Below are 18,018 nucleotides of genomic sequence, written 5' to 3'. Positions count from 1 at the left end.
ATCCAAGCTTTTCTTTGACATGAAAAAAATTATTCATTATCGAATTTTCTCTGCTTACTAGGTATATATTACAGTAAAATTGAAATTTTCAAGGCTTTAGTCCACAGTCAAGGTATCTGTATTAGGTCCCAGGGGGTTTTACTCTCAAAGGGTGCATATTCACGTCAGGTCAAAACTATGCGTACACCTGGTTTTTCCGTGTACAACTGCATCTTAATTTCAAAAGCAAAAATTATACCTACGTAAACATGTATCAGTATAAGATATGATGTATTGTATGCCCTCTTTTTCGGAGCAATTTTCTCATGCCGCTTCAATTTGTTTATTTATTAGAGCTAGATAAAAAAAGTAGGGCATAACTATATGCCATAAAGAAATTTTTTGTCTTCCAGAACAGTGAATACCATTTTTTTTTTTTTTTTGTTTTATTTTTTTTTTCGTCAGATAATAAAAGTAAAAAAAAAAAAAACGCAAAAAAGTTGCTTCAACGATTAAAAAAGAGATATGCTGTTCAGAGCTGTATATCTTGTTGAATGTAATATTATGTACCGCCACGCAAATAGAAAATACAATTTTTTAAAACTGTTTGCGTTTTATCGGTGAAATTTTTGAAAATTCAATTCTAATTGAAAAAGGAAATTTATACGATTCACGTGAAAAATATCGCAACTTTCTCTAATATCCACGGCGCACATAGTTATTACCCACGGTGATAGTTTATTATATGTACGTCGCACTGTTTTCGATCGTCGAGAAGTAAATAACGATTAAATATTCCACACTCTCGTATACTGTAATCACAGCCACGGTATGTGGCGTTAAATCTTTTGCCTTTCTTTCCGCGTATTTACATTTCGATAGGATGGAAATCAAGATATCCAAACGCACCATGGAACAAATCACCTCGCACTTACTGCGTTAATGACAAAATTCACCTAATCGAGGATAAGTACATATAGGTACCGGAAAAAATAAAAAAATATCATCTAATTGTCAAATTAATTAATTAATTAATTAACGCCGCTTTTATACATACAGAGGGATGGGCACCGTACACAAATATATAACCTACCATGTAAATGCATATAGTACAAATAAGTACGAGTTAAAAGAGCTGAAAAGGAAACGTGTGTATGTATATACGCGTGCACAACGTGCGTGGGAGTGAAACATGCAACAGGCAGGTGGCGCCGATTTTCCCCCTCGCTGAAAGCACGTGCACTTTTACCCGAGCTAAGCTCGCTTTCTCTATCTCTCTCTCTTTGTTCATATATTATACTTATACTTTACATTATACTTGTACGTTTACTCCAGCGCACAAACACTTACTTGGGTATTACACTGCTCTCGCGTATATAACATGTAATATGCAACTGCTTGCACCCTGTGCTGCGTATGTAAGTATGTACAACAAAATACACGTTCAAAGCTCAGCTTGTGTGCGAGTCTCAAGCTGCACCTGCAAAAAAAAGTTTAAGTACCATACCTATATATGTGTATAATGTGTGACATGTTTGGGGAGATCGGTGACTTTTGGAGCACCGCCTGCAGTTTACTTGTCTTATCCACCGAGCAAGCTAGCTTTGATCGGTTAAAGATCGGTATCGTTTTTGCTTCGATTTTCCGCCCTATACATATTCGCCATCGTAAGCTAGTCGAAACAAAATAATATTTTCGTACGTACCTATAGCACTAGTATAAAAATACAAGCAAGTATGAGTGAGAATTTGAAAAATTTGGAAAGACCGGTATTTGTATATACTCATCATTGCCAACTCGTGTAAAATATACGAAGAGGGACGGAGATAAGAGTTGGGGAACGAGCGGAAGCGAGATAGCGGCGAGCCTCCCTATATATACAACTCGCTCGCTCTTTTTTTACTGTTTCGGAGTTTCGGAGCGCACACACTGCAAAGCTATACCTATACATGTATTATTGCATATACCAGCTCAACGGGAGAAAAGGAGAGGGCCTGCATGTATGTATATATACACACACGTTTTGGATCGTCTTTGTTTATCCCACGTAGAAATATACAATATATACAGGGAACCAGGAGAACTGTTGTCGGTCGGTCGGCGGAGAAGGCGCACACGGACAGACCGACAGGCAGACAGTCATACAACCCAAGCACGGCAGTATAGGCAAGCTGATGCGTGTTTTATAACACTTCAGGGCAGTTCAGGGGGAGAGAGGAAGTCACCCATACACGGGGCACTGCAATTGTTGTATTGTTTTAATATATTTATTTTTATACAAAACTGTGGTATGGTATGCCATGACATGGGTACTCTACTATATCGGCTTCAATAGGGTACATTACATGAAACGCGGGTTTCCGCGACTCTCGCGGTCGAAGCATTTCGATTCCCGGTGCAGCAGTGAACCGCGTGCACTTTGGCGGGCGCGCGCGTGTGTGTATATGTTATATATATATACGCGTTAGCACGAAACCAACATCAGCAGAGCGGCGGCTCGGCGCGCTGAAGAAAAGTCTCCGCTGACTTACTTGGCCCCGCGCGGAGGAGAGTGCAGGCAGCACACACCGGCGCGACTCTCTGCTGATGTACAACTTTTATTGCGTGCATGTGCAGCTCTCCTTCTCTGTGTATAAGTATATAACAGTGCCGACTTCTCTCTTTGCGCTCCTTTTTTTTTTTTTCCACCACTGGCTGTCGACGACAGAGCTTTTGACACCACCAGCTGGCCAACTCGTATTTTTTTGCGCCATTCAAAACGGAGTCGATTAACGTTGTACTTTGTCGCGAGAGTGCGCGCGTTGATGGAGAGAAACCCAGTGTAAAAAATCAAAGTGACGGAACCATCGGTGAATAATGTAACGTGACAGCCGGAAGATCGAGAGAAAGTGCGGTTTCGGATCGATCAAAGTTTGGAAAAAGAAGATAAAGGACGGAAATAATGTGGTTGAAAACGAGGACGTAAGGTGCGCCAGAATCGGCCCAAGATCCCCGCGGAAAAAAAGCTCCTCGAGCATGTGTATAATATAGACACACGGAGCTTTTAAAATCCATGTGTATAGAAGCAGTTATGTGTATACACGTATAGGCCGTGAGCAGCGACTCTCACTCGGCATTCCTTCGGTCTGTCGCGCGCCGCCGAGAGTCAGGAATTCCAGCGCTTTTATTCCGTCTCTCTCTCTCTCTTGCGCTGCTCGCTCGGTTTACATTGTATCTGTGTATATAGCCGATAATACCTATTAGTGCGGGAAAGAAAGCCCCCGAGGGAGCATTAATTTTTTTTTTTTTTTTTCCTTTTTTTTCCTCTTTCTTTCTCAGCAGCCGACCAGCTGCGGCGTTTTGTTGAACTTGCCGCCGTCTTCTCGGAGAGGGGCTCTCTTTATATTTCTCGTTTTAAATTTAGAGAGGGGCTTGGCCTCCCTGCAAACCAGTTGGTTTTCGCCTGCACGGACCATTTTGCCAAGTTCGGGTTGGTACAACATAATACTTACATCGGAGCACGCGCTACGAGAGAAAACACATGCACCGCATACCTGTATACTCGTACTACAATAAAAATATAGTGTTGTGCGCGCTCGTCCCCGCCTACATGTTAACGAGTATATATGTGTATATGCATATTTATTACCTATACGCGCGTGTGTGCGTGTACTCGGCTAATAAGCAAACAAGTACATAATAGAAGAGACGGAGGGGCTCGGAGACTGCAGGCTTTATATTATTATTATATGTTTGCTGCCGGTCGTATATAGTGGAGGCGCTCGTGGAATTCGCCGCGCGAAAGTGTCGTTCGATGGGCAGAAAACGAAGGAGGAGGAGGCGAGCAATGCAAAGTAGCATGAGCACCAGCAACGGCATCAGCCAGTAGTAACAGCAACGCCAGTCACGGCAGCAGCACACGCCGCGCTTCGGCAATGTGAAACTTGAATATATTTCGCCTCTCTTTTTTTTACCTTCTCTTTTTTTTTTCTTTTCTTTTTTTTTTACTTTAAACCTTTTTTCTTTTTTTTTTTTTTTTTCGTTTTCCACGTCGAAAGCCTCGGCTTTCTCGTTGTACATGTATATACGCGTGCACTGTGTGACGAACGCAAGTGATAAAGTATAAAAATTGCGCGCTCGAGATTTCGACTCGATGGTGCGTGCAGGCTGATATGTGTGCGCAGATCATCATCATCATCAGGCGCGAGTGAGACAAAAAGAGGTTACAGGCGGTCGAAGCAGTGGTATATACCTACACGCTTGTCTACTCGATCTCTCTCTCTCTCTCTCTCTTGGCTCGAGAGAGAGAGGAAAAAAAGAGAAGACCCGAGAGAGCCAGGAACGCAGTAGTAGTACACCAGCAGCAGCGGCCGGAAAAAGAAGAGAGCCTGGCCGCTCGGCTGCAACGGTATCTCCTCCGTGGCTCCGCTCTTTCTCGCTCGGCACATCTGTCTTTAGCCGAGGAGGGATCCCAAGTTGGAGCCGAAACTTTGCGTGCTCGTTGGTTATTATTTTTTTTTTTTTCACGCATTGTTTTTTCCTCGTTAAACGTGCAAAAGAAAAAAGGAAAAACAAGTGGCCTTGAAATAGTGGTGCAGGTGTCGCGTTCGCAAGCACAGCCGAAAATCAGAGTTTTTGGAGCAACAAAACGTGGTGAAAAGTGCCCAAGTGATTGTTTGGTTTGTTCGGTTTTTTTTTTCCTCCCACCCGATCGAGAGAAAAAAGTAAAAGAAAGTTCGTTCAGTGTGCCGATAATCAGTGAATCGAAAAAGATCGGTACCCGTAGCTACCCGCCGTTGTTCGCGCTACATACACGAGTACGTACGTGATGTAAAAAAAAAAGTGTGTCGGGCTTACATTTGCATACGCAAGCGTAATAGTTTTACTAATATACCCATAGTAATTGTCCAAACAAACAAGCAAAAGTGATAAATAAAGAGAAAATTTAAAAAAAAAAACACACGTGCATCGTACACATGTGTACGAGGAAGCATCGGAGTGTGCATCAAGAGCAGTGCAAGGAAACGGTGGTGCTTGTAGTGGGCACAATAGAATACGACGAAAAAGAGGAGGAGCCGATGCATGAGGGCTTAGCAGCAAAAGCACGCCGAGGACGTCGACGACGACGTCGCGCTATCATGTTAACGGTGGAATTCCGCTCGAGAGGAATCTGAAGGCGGGGATTCTGACGTCACTCCGCTCATGAGGTATCATGATGGCGGGCGCACCGCATAGTAGGCCTGGCTCGTCTCCCCCCCCCCCTCTTCGTCCCTCGTGTGCTCCGAAACGCGTGAGAGCGAAAGAGAGAGAAAAGAAAAATGTGCGCACACACACATGTGTGATCGCGTATGTTTGTCTCTCGTTTTTCAATGTGTTTGCGTTTCAGTCCCTCTTTCGCTTTTGAGGCTCTCTTCTGTGTCACGTACTTATGCGAAACCGATTTCTTCTTCGTCTTATTAATATCTTTCCACTCCTCTGTTTTTAGCGATGGACAGGCATAAGTACAAGACTCGCTCGATGAATGAAAAGAGAACCCCCTCGCAATTGGAGTAAGATCGGTATGAGAAAAATCGGCATTTTCGTAATCCGCGGTTGGTGTACCCTATTTAGTGTACGTATGTACGGAAGTACCTATCTCGCGTTGCACTACCGATTTTTTTTTTTTTTTTTTTTTTTTTAATTACGCATGAATAACTGTGGGTACACATTAATATCTACAAGCAATCGAGGCGTTTATCGGAGAGCTAATGAGTCAGACTAATAAAATATTTGAACGCTACATACCTGCGTGCTTTCTCTGTAAACGTCGTACGTATATACGGTGAGGCACTACTGGAATTTAAAAAAAAGTTGCTTTTGATACGACGTAATTACAAAAGCACTCATTTCGGGGAGTATTCAATATTTTTGGTCGATGAGTTCCGAATGACTACATCCGCAGTACATATTATTATGCTGCTGCTTTTGTTCGATGAATGAAAACAATTGTCTCTTGCTACAATGGCACGTTCGTGATTTTACTATAAATACACAACGTATGGTCTAGACAAAATATAAAAATAAACGATCGTTTTAACTTGGCTTAATTAAGATAAAACCGTGTACATTCTCTAAACGCATTTTAGTGCCCGTCCACGTCGTTTTGTCGTTGTTTTATTTGCGAAACTCTTTCTCGTGTCAAAAACACACACAAGCCTAAACGCCCCCTCGGTATAATAATTTGCACGACTCATATTATAATGTAGGCTCTACGCTCAATTTACATTCCAGCGTGTTATAGGTGATCCTATACTTTTGTTTAATTCATTGTATGCAAATGTTGCGTGTAATGATCGTACGATAATTCGGTAATTGGTCGATATGCGTGTTGTTGACAAACTGCAATGAAATCACAAAATATTGCTTTGAAAATGTTTTTTCGATACTCCGAATTTGATCGATGTTTGCGTAACCACGTGGCAAAGAAGAGATGATAGAAAATCATTACAAATAAAGAACAAAAAAAAAAGAAAAATAGAGCCTCGCGAGGAAAAACTGGAGATGGTGAGACGAAGGGGAGAGAGACGAGTTTGGTACGGGGAATAATGATAAAGTGATGTGGTGTGAAAATGATGATGATGAAAAGAGAAAAGAAAAGTTGAGTGATCGGTACCTTTCGGTATGATTGGATTTAGAGCGCAGTGAAATATGCCAAGGAGACGAAATGGGGAGATACCGCTTCCGGAAGGGTGGGACGTCGCGCAGGACTACGACGGAAAGGTGTACTTCATCGACCACAACACGAGGAAGACGACGTGGATCGATCCTCGTGACAGGTGAGTGCACCGTTTGACCATCATTTTATCATTTATGTATTTTTCCCTCCCTTCCCCGCATCATCCCCGAGTGTCGAACTCGATTGTTCATTGTAAAGGTATACGAAGGATGACGAGGTTTGGAAAATATATAGTGGTGAAACCGCGTATGTAATTTCATTGTAAGTACATAACTCACGGTTCGACTTTTAATTACATCGAGGGAAAAGTCGATTTGTCAACAGATTATACCGTACACTCCAGATTAGACGTATTATCTTTCGTTTCAATTTTGAAAAAAATAACAATACTGTTTATTCCCTGATATAATTATTGTTATCGTTGCGCGTGACGATGAAATCGTTTATACCTGTAAAATGTATGTTATTGAAACCGGAACAAAAAAATCCATAGGTCACGAACGATTTTTTGTAAACACAGGTGGATGCATTCTCTTCTTTACATTTATTCAATCGAAACGTTTGATATAAAATAAAACACGAGTGTTGTTCATACACTGCTTGTAAAAGTAAATAGATGTAACGATCCTCGCCGATTCTGGCACTCTTTCAAGTGAAAAACCACGTCCCCGTTGTCCTTCGTGTTATTACATTGCTGATAAACGTGACGATGACAAGATCTTTCACGGCCCAATCAAGCCGGAAATTCATATTTTCGTTAACGGTATCCTCGTCGTTATTATAATTAAACTCCACGATCATAATGTATATATATTATTATGTGATATAAACCGAAACACTGGCGTGTTATGTTCTTACCAAGATTTTTTTCGCGCGCACAATAAACAATACCTGTTGTAACGGTGCAAAAATCTCACATATTATACGCTCGTCGTTCCAAGGTTTCTCATTACTCATTACCCTCCCAGCGCTTCCATCGTCGTCGATCGTCAACCAAAAATCGATTTTTCGATAATTTCCACCTCGATACCTTTTTACACGAGCATAATCCAAAAGAATACTACGCTCGTATTCAATAATAATGCGAATGCTCAATTTCTACGGCAGTATGGCGCATTATAACACATATAATACATCATAATACACTTTGGTAGGTACAATACACAACACAAAAGAAGCCTATAGAAGAGAGATGGTGTAGTGGGTAATGTATGTGTCGAGGTATATGTGGTATAGAATTGGTCTCTCTCTGCTTACTCGCTATTTCTTCGTACATGTATATAATAAGTATTTTATATATAAATATATACGTCGGCGGTAGCGGCGTCCGCATACTTTTCCCTGATGGCGCGTGCGTGTGCAATGTGTGCGGTGTTCGCTGCATACTATGCCGCGCAGTGACGGACTCGCGAGTTTTCGCACCCCGTCCTTTCGTAGTTGCCACTTGTCTTTTTCTTTTTTTTTTTATTTTTCCTAATCAAAATTCACTTTTTTTATTCCCCGGCAAAAAATCAAACTATAGATACCTACAATTTTCATTATAATTGCATGCTAAGAAGCGCGACACATTTTATCTTTTCACCTTCGCGAATCTATTGATTTGATTAATTTGACGAAGGCATGTTTTTCTCGGTTTTTCTCAGATTACTCTGTTCTTCCATAGGTCTTTGTTCACCCTTGGCACCGTTTCAATTAACTGCAAAAACTCGTGATGCCCCTGAAAATAATTTTTTTTTTTTTTCAAATGATAAAACGATTTTTTACGTCATGATTATGCGGCGGCAATTCAAATTATTTAGTCTATTTAAATGAAAGAACCCATAGGGTAGGAGGAGGAGGTGGTGTCGGCTAGGAGGAGAGCGTGTGCGCTACAGCTACGTTATTGCTGCTAGGCGAAGCTAGTTTACTAGCTTCGCGGTGTATATACTTGCCGCGCCCGCATTCCAAACAACACCAGGGCCGCGAGCGTCAAGCAAGTCTCTCTCTCTTTTTCACATACACACACGCGCGTGCATTTGTACCATACAACCGCACACGCAACGCGAAAAAGCCGAGAAATCCACGCTCGACTCGGTGTATGTAATGTACGTGGCTGACGGGGATCGGTATAGTAATACGCCTATATAGTACAATGAATACCAGAGTTGGGACGAGTTGTGTGTATGAACGGATGCTCATGATTTTGCGATGGACACGGTATTGGCTTTTATTGCGTTTTATTGTATGGAAATGCGATGTAATGTACAACATGAGAGTGATGGCTTTGTGACACTGCTGTTTGTATAATCGTAACAATGGAATTAAGTTTTTTTAAACTGTGTAAATGTAATTTTTTTTTTTTTTTTCAATTTTTTTACCTACGAGAGATCATCGTTATCTTGTAAGAAACGTAAAAGATTAAGCGTGTACACATGGACACGAAATAATAAATCCCTCTATCGATTTTACGACAGAATGAAACATTCATTTGATTAAAAACAAAGTCAATCAGTTCATCGGCAGCGAATCACCCTCTTGATGGTAATGAAGAAGAGGATGAAAATATATGCATCGGCAGTGGTTTCCAGACCTCCAGCACATTACCATCTGCTTCTCATACCCGCGGTTCTCTCCTTTCTCCTACACGTGTGCTGCAGCAGCTCCTTTCTTTTAACTTTAATTTGCGCGTCTCCCTTCCTTCGTTTCTCCATCCACCTACTCCCTTTTCTCCGTTGCAGGACTCTGCATTAATAGGTACGGACTCGCGTGCGTTGTCCCATGTGCATCCACGTGTGCTCGAGTCACTTCTCTGTACCAAAGCTGTTTATCTTTTTATTGGATGTTATACTGGCCCACAGCTTCATCTTCTCATCTGCTGCAGGTGCTGTGTCACCCCTTTGTCCCTTCCCTGCTGTATACTGCTGGTACCAACAATACTTACCGATATAGTATGGTATACTCAATTTCGCTTCTTCCTTAGATTTGCATGTATAGGTATATTAATTTCTTTGCAAAGTAGCCAAGCACGCTCGGATCTTCTTTGCTTCCTTTTTTCCCGATCCGATCGTATAAGCACCAGTTTACGAGCGTCGAGACTGCGACTCTTTTCCGCCACCACTCGCGGACCTGAGCGACATTTTTTCATTCTTTTATATTTTTCGAGCTCACCGTTACTCATGGATTCGATTTCTTCCTTTCGCGTGATGTATCACACGATTATTTCCCTCAACTGGTGCGTTAATTAATTTTATTACAACGAGTTGGTGTACCATTGAAATTTAGTGGCCCTCGGTCAAATCAGATCTTTATCAGCAACTTGTTCGATGACTCCCGCAACATCCACCCTATTGCATCGATTAGCAGTACGCAAAAAGATGTTGCTGTCGCAATATGCGTGCGTGTACGTGTATCTGAAAAGCAAAAGCAAAAAAAAAAAAAAAAAACACGGGACGTCAGCTCCATTTACCAGAGCTTTCGAGTCAAGGTTCCGCCTACTATCATCTCTGATGTGTACGAGCACATAGCGTGTCTCTCGTCCCATTTGCATCTTGTGGATGAAGAACAAAAAAAAAAAAAAAAAAAAAAAACTCTACCGCCAGCACGGTCGCAGCAGTTAGTAGTTTGTACTTCAAGTGTCTAAATCAGGCGGCTCTTTCGCTATAGGTATAATATGTACATGCATATGTGTATCCACGTAAGCTGCATCAGCAGTAGAAACCTCGATGTTATAACGGGCTGGCTCTCCCTCTCTGCATCGTGGAATGCCTTCGTTCGCATCTAGCATACATATATACAGTACCTACGCGCATAAGGGTAACTACTGACGTGCTTGCGAGTATTTGAGCCCAGGAACGTGTCCGCTGTATAGTAGTTGCATGTACGTATATGCGCGACTCGCTCTGCTATACACACTTGTGCAGCGCGCGTACTTACACCATGCCCAGAAAATCATCTGATGAGCTCGTTGCAAGCTCGTGACGTTTTTCCTCGCAAAATTGTTTTGATTGCTCGGACCCGAATATGCATACCTATTCCTGTGACGCGGATAAAATTGTATTTGTTGTATGTAGATATATACCGGATGTAAAGGTATTTTACACGTATACGTGACAAAAAGTTCTTTTTTTCCTTCTTTTGAAAATCACTCATGGGCCTTTTTTTTTTTTTTTTTTTTTTGTCTAGTATAGGTTTGACTACGCCTTATTTATAAGGGCGATTAGACGCGCGGCGACAAGCTTTATATTATATACCTATACGCGCGCCAGCCGTATGTGTAAGAAAACGTGTATGTAACGCGCGAGGCTTAACGGGAGTTTGTGGTTTCTCTTCCATCTCCTACTCCTCCTCCTCTCACTTTGTGAGTTTTCCGGACGACTTTACATGTCGAAATCTTTAAAAAATCATTTTAGAGGTCGTTAATAGGGAAACATCAAAATTGGAAATGAAGATTTATTTTAATTTTGAACCACATGGACGAGACATCCATCTTAGAATTTTTCGGAGATTTCGAAGATGCGATGAAAAAATCATTTGTCCAAGGATTTAGTTAATAATATATGGTACATACGATTCGCGAACATTTTTAATGTGACAAAATGATTCGGAGGAATCAAAAGGAAACGATTACATTCATCTGACACGTAAGTGCGGATTTGCTTTGGGAAAAAAATGCGGGAACATAATTAATTAATCCACGACTCCAATGGGTATATCTACAGCGTTATACATTATAGTTGGAGCAATTGAAATTCTCGAGTGCGTAATATGTAATACATTTTCTCGCGCGCGTTATTATCATAATATACCAAGACATGCATGTGTTGTTACTTCGGTGTAATATATATATATACCTACGTGCGTACGTATAAACGTGCGTTTAATTCCACGACGCATTCGTTTGTCAGATTTCTTGTTTACAATGATACGCGCACACGACAGTAGAGTACACTCATCCTCGGCCAGATCTGTGAGAGGGGAGGAGGAGATTTTCTCACAAAGCTCAATTAAACTAATTCGCCATTGTTTCCCCTCTGCCGATAACGATACATTTTTTTTTTTTTCCTTCTCGCTGATGTGAGCAGGCGCGAGCCTTGGTGTGCGTAAGACGCAACGCAAAGACATATTACCAAGGGCAAAACGTAAAAATATTTCCAGATCGGTATCATACCCGAATCGGCGTTGTCGCTACCACAAGTATACGCTTCAATCGATGGCTTTTCCACCTTTTTTTCCAATCGCGTGAAACCACAATAATAGGAAACATTAGCGCGAGTATGGAGTGTATACCAAACACACTGCACACACTCATCATAGGATGGATTGGGAAGGCACGCACGCGCGTTATTTGCGACCGGATCGGACGATCCGGCTTATACATTGTATTGGCCATAATTGGCGCGCGGGTGATATCAGCGCCAAGGCATTCCGTGCAGTTTCCGATTATCCATATAATATGCATTACCAACTTTTCCCACTTTTCGACGATTTGTTTATGTGTTGTACGTCGCACTGTCTTATCGTTCAACGCAAACGTGTGTACACTCTTACATATCTATATGTGCCTGTCGATAAGCACACGTGGGCTCAACAAGAGTATATTATAAACTGATTCAACGTTGGCCGATTCATCGCGCCTTTTTACACTCATTGTTTGTTGCGCACAATTGAATTTCTTTCTTTTATATATATATATATATATATATATATATATATATATATATATATATATATATATATATATATATATATATTGTTACAATGAAAATTATTAAAGTCAGAGCAGTAAAATAAGAGGATGACCGCCGTCCTTGACATCACAAATTATCATTTTTTCCACCACATGTAAACGCCAGCAGTATCAAAATTAATTTGCCTCCCTCGACATCTGCTTACTTACTATTTAGGTCCTCCCGTATCATTCCTCTGCGGAGTACGTGCACATAATAATAGAGGTGGTGCTACGAAAACAAGCACAACCATAAGGGTTCATACGAAAACTAGTGCTGCTCAAGGTTAGAATGTAATGTATTAAATATTATATTCTCGCACGCAAAAACACACACACACACACACACACACACAATGTACGTCCACGCGAGTGTGAAATAGAGTAGGGAAATCGATGGCTGTGCGATAAGGCCCCGAAGAGATACAGCAACGGAATGCACAGCCGATTGGCGTAATATTTTTGCTCCGCAAAACGCGGAGAACGTGGGATATGTTATTACGCAAAGGCATGTAAGTATACCTATCTACATAACATACATACACACACACACTTCGGAATATATAAATATACGGCGTGGCGGTATACGCGGTAGCTATTTCCCTGCTGCCTGTATATTATTATAACATTGTACACATGTGTAGGTGCAGTGCACGCGAAGGCATACATATATGTAGCAGTGGAGCACCCGGTATATATAGGTTTTGTATATGTACATGTACGTGCTATAGCTTCCGGATGAAAGGTTGGTGAAAGGAGCCGCTGTAAGGCAAAGCCGGCTAAATAACCCATTTAATCCCCCCGCGGTCTGGTGAAACGTTGCCGCGCTGGCTGTTGCGCCTAATACTTGCACATAAATATGTGCAAGTCATTTATAAGCTGCTCCTTCAGGTATAGTTTGAAAAAAAAAAAAAAAAAACTTTTTTTTCTCTTTCCAAACACATGCAAGTATATAGATCGTTTATTCTGTGTTTTTTGTCTTTCGTTCGGCCTGTTTGTCATCTTCTTGTTATTCTTTTGCGACCGAGCCTCATTTTTCCCAATAACCGATATGATACATCGATGTGTGTACGAGTTTTTTGTGATATGAATTTGTCGGGACAATCTATGTACATCGTCGCAGAGATTTCCTGAGAAAATCCATAATTGACGATTAGGGAGGGACACGAGATAACAAAATTAGAGCTAATGGTCGAGGAGCCGGAGATACGAGAGAGCTATTTTTAAAAGAATCACGATGTAAAAATAAAAAGAGCTTTTGATACGTAAAACGTCAAATGTAGCTTGGAAATGTATCGAGTAAATATGGGTATCGCGTAACGTTGGGCAAAGGTACACCCATGCGGTATACATAGAACAGCAGGTTCCGCGTGGGAGGCCAGTAAGAGGCCCAATTTGTTGTCCAAGAGGAATCTTCCGTCAGAGGCTCCGATGTGCCATCCAAGTAGAAAATTTATGGGATCCGTAGTCCGCCTCCTCCTTCCATCTTCTCTCTTTCCGCAGGTCCTTGTTGTGATGGCTCTTACCTATACTTAAAAAAGAGAGAAGATATGAGATCGCAATGAAAAGGTCATTGATTTCGCTCGTCAAGCTACTCGTCCCTGACCTTTTTAGTTTTCCGGGTCATATTTTTTTCAATTTCTTCATTGCGGTATCGGCTGTATAGTTACAATCGAGGACAGATTGCGATTTGAGTTGGGTCGATTGCTTATTTGCATGTGATGGATAATTTTTTTCATCGCAACAGTGTTAAACACTCACACGTATAGGGGCATACCCAAAGAAACGAAATAGGCTAGTAGCAAGTATACTTGTGTATATAATGTGTATGTTTATACAGCGAGGAGTCTCGACAAAAGCGGCCTGCTGGCGCCTCGGGATCGATTTTACAACATTAATTCCACGCGCGTAAGTATTATAATAGCGATAATATAAAAAATATATGCGATAGTGCAATCTGGAACGACCGGTGTTGAATATGCTGCCTTACCTCCACAGCCGCCAATGAATATTAAATATTCATCTATAGTCGAGCTGTGTTGTAATTGCGCCGTCCTATAGCGTCGAAACGATGACAGCTGGAATATTATATCCAGAGCCTATACGTGCAGGATTTTTTTCCGATTCAGTGAACATTGACAAAACGCGGCTTACCATTAAATAATTATTCGGAGGATTTTTTTTTTCTTTCATCCATCACTTTTCCGGATGCCCAACCGATCGAAGCTTGTAGAGGTGTCGTGGGGCTGTAAAGTTTCCACTGTGGGCCTCTACATAACTTGGGGTGCCGAGAAAGGAGGGGACGAGTCGAATCGCTGTTGTATTATCACGCTCAACTCGCGTGTGGCTACACCTCTGCGCGGCGTTAAACACATCGTTATAATGATATACTCGAAGGCAAGCTCGAGCGCGAGTTTATTAAATCCTTCGGAGAGTGCAGCGACCTGTATAAGCGCCCAAATTGCTTTTGAATCGCCTCCTCGCGGGTCCTTTCCTTCCGACTCTCCTTGAACCAAGATGTGTACTCAAAAAAGTCACACTGCGTGCAAACGGGAACGCAAGTACTCGCGATCGCCTCCGAGGACCATTAAAATTCCCGCCGCGGCTGGATCTCATTTCCGAGAGTGGGTTTACTTCTGTCCTCGTTTTTTTTTTCTTTTCCTTTCGAGCCAGCTGCCACTGTGGCCGTTCATACACTGGCTCGATGTACGAAATGAGAGAAGAAGAAAAAAATAAAAATAAAAAAAAGGAGGAATTGAAAACTTGTGCGTGTGTACGTCGAGCCGAAATTTTTAATTAAGTATTCTCGAGTCGTTACATCGCTGCGTTGGAATGCGTCTCCGCTCGATCGGAAAGCCGGAGAGACGCTCGCTCCGTCATCGTCGACGAGTCGCGTTTTATGTTTTTTTTTTTTTCCTCCGTAGAACGCCTGCGTAGTTTTAGAAATAGGAGGAAACGTTGCTTAATAGAGTCAGTTGGGTCTCCATGCGTACAAATATACACATCGCGGCTATTAAAATTCCAAGGTCCCTCTCGACGAATTATTTCTGGAGATTAAATGTTTATGTCACAATGGGTAATCGAGATAAAAAAAAAATTTCTCCAAAAACATACATGTACCTACTGTATACATCGGATGGAGGATTTCACGAACCGATAGGAAAAAAAAAAAAAAAAAAAAGTTCGAGTATTCTTGTACAATTAACTTCGAGATTAACTTGTAAAATCGTTACGATTGATGCGTTGTTTCTGCTAATGTCCGTTCTGTTTCCTCTATATATGCCGAGCTCTATGTAGTATGTATTCGTATATGCGTGCACAGAGCAGTTGAACGCACCGTGGCGTAGCGCATTCCGAGTGTTCTCGTTCCGAAACGCAAGTAGCACGTGAACTCACTTGCATAATGCACAGACCAAGCATTTTCAATCTCCTATTTGTGCTCTCTCTCCTCCTTGTCTGTACGTACACTCGTCATTACTTTTATTTTCTGTTTGTATACCTACTCGCCGAGCTGCCGAATGCTTTTCTTGATTTTTACATTTTTCGTTTCGAGTATCTGATCGACATACTTTTTTTTTTTTTTTTTCGAGATGCGTACACATTTTTCGGTGTTTTCAATCTTGAAGGTTCGAAAAAACAAATCCCATGTACCGTCCAATAAGTCACTCGCACGGGAGTAAGCTTCAATTTTAATAATCTCGATCGAGTAAAAGAACTATACGATCAATTCTTTTTTCTCTCCAGTTCTCTTTGAGCATACCTGCATGTAGGTATGTAACATAAATATTGGGTGATACGTAGGTATAGTATATATTCAATAAGTTCTCGAAACGATTTTAATTACCCATGTATACATATACCGTTGCTTCATCAGTCATGCATTGAGCTATACGAGAAAGTATGTGTGTTACTTGGAAATTTTGTAAAAACACGATATTAATAGTCAATGACAACGACGTTATCGTAATAACGAATTAATGGGATGTAATTACATGTATATTCTCCTAAATCGAACAATTTCCAAACAGTACTATACGTATATTTTCGTTGCTCTGCATGAAAAAAAAAAAAAAAAAAAAAAAAAACCTAGCAGACGTAGGTATTTCACTCGGTATTTCATGCAGCTGTTAGTGGTGAGACTGGTGAGTTGTGCAGCTTTGCACTCCCATTCCGAAATGTAAGTGGCGCATGAACTTATACTTGCATAATGTGTGCTACATGCGCTTGTGCGCATGTAAGAGGCACACACCGAGATCCTCTCGGCTCCGCAGCTATTTAGCACATGTAAGTACATGCGGCTCGATCGCGGTGCGATTGCTTTTTTAACATGGCCCCCTTCTCGAACGTTGAAAAAAAATTTTTATAAATTAAAAAAAATCTCGAGCACAAAAAATGTGGGTGCGATCAGGGTTTGTAAATGTGTGTGTGTGTGTTTGTGTGTGTATATATTATATAGATTCCGAGGCAACAGTATTATAGTAAGAGTATAAGAGAGATGAAGGGAATAAGCGTGTGTACATGTATACATGTAACATGTGGAATATAAGTGTACGTAGGCAGAGAGAGAGAGCAGAGCAGCTCTTGCCAATTACGAACAATCATCGGGGAATGCGCGCACGAATCGGACCTGCAGCTGTTACTCTTACTTATTTTGCTTTGGGGAGAGAGAGAGAGATAATAGAGGCTGTGTCTTTTGTTGTTGTTTTTTTTTTTTTTTTTTTTGTTTGTCTCTCTTTTTCTTCATTAAAAAGTCAAAACAACACTCCACTTACGGAACAAATTGAAGGTAATTGAGGGGAATGACAGGGGAGGTCAGAAGTAGTGCAGCCTACGGACGATGTGTAGCTACAAGTATGCGTATACATACACCTACACACGTAAAGCAGGGATCTATATGTATGAAAAAATGAAAAATTTTTTAAACAATAAATTTTTTTTTTATCTAACGTAATGTACATTTCATCAAAAAGTATAAAAAAACCCTACGCGGCACCGATCATAAATAAAAAAACAATGGCCCAACGCTCAGCTTGACCTAGTCACGAGATTTTGTGCAGCTCTCGCGGGTGCCTTTTTCTTTTCCGACGTATAGGGCACAACGTACAGCAGCCACATACCTTATATACACGGGGACCCGTTACAAATGCAACATCGTACGTAAGGGTGTCTCCGAGACTCTCTCTCTCGCTCCGTGCACGAAGTCAAGTCTGGGGCACGTTGCATTGCTCGGGTCACCGCTCTGTGCCGATTCCCTTTTGCCAAGCTCATACTCGGGCACCTTCTCGTCAAATCTTCCCACGAGTTTCAATAAACAAATATTGCTGCCGACCTGAACGCCGCGGAGAGCAAGTAGGCGCGCGGTTCCGTCACTCGCATCGGTCGATAAAATGCTTCCCTCTCGGGGGGAAGAAACGAGAGACGGTCATCGAGTTATTTTGCGTGTAAGGTCGTCGACTTTCTCTCTCTCTCTCTCTCTCTCTGACATTGGCTGCTGCATTAAAGAGCCGATCTTTATGGAAAAGAAGAAGAGTGGGGGTGGAGTTAAAAAACTCGCGGTCGCAAATCAAAGAGGCGGTCACAAAAACCGGTGCATCCAGTTCACGAGGCGTTTGCCGCTCTCTTTTATCGCGCGGCAGTCGGG

General features: G+C 41.6%; 1 protein-coding gene across 1 annotated transcript in view; it reads left to right on the top strand.

Annotated features, from left to right (window-relative positions):
• Nucleotides 1–3,991: 3,991 nt before the first annotated feature.
• The window catches only part of kibra (WW and C2 domain containing protein kibra), a 77,428-nt gene continuing 63,401 nt past the window's right edge, over nt 3,992–18,018 (top strand). The window contains exons 1-2 of the mRNA XM_014352264.2: nt 3,992–5,165; nt 6,633–6,773. Coding sequence (XP_014207750.2) covers nt 6,646–6,773 — 128 coding nt within the window. The 5' untranslated portion in view covers nt 3,992–5,165; nt 6,633–6,645. The remainder of the gene's footprint in view (nt 5,166–6,632; nt 6,774–18,018) is intronic.

This window comes from Copidosoma floridanum, unplaced genomic scaffold (genome assembly GCF_036245765.1).
Source record: "Copidosoma floridanum isolate Cflo_tuat_1 unplaced genomic scaffold, Cflo_Japanese_pri ptg000007l, whole genome shotgun sequence".
In the NCBI taxonomy this organism is placed as follows: domain Eukaryota; kingdom Metazoa; phylum Arthropoda; class Insecta; order Hymenoptera; family Encyrtidae; genus Copidosoma; species Copidosoma floridanum.
The sequence above is the reverse complement of the archived record's forward strand: the minus strand, read 5'-3'. Positions and strand labels throughout refer to the sequence as shown.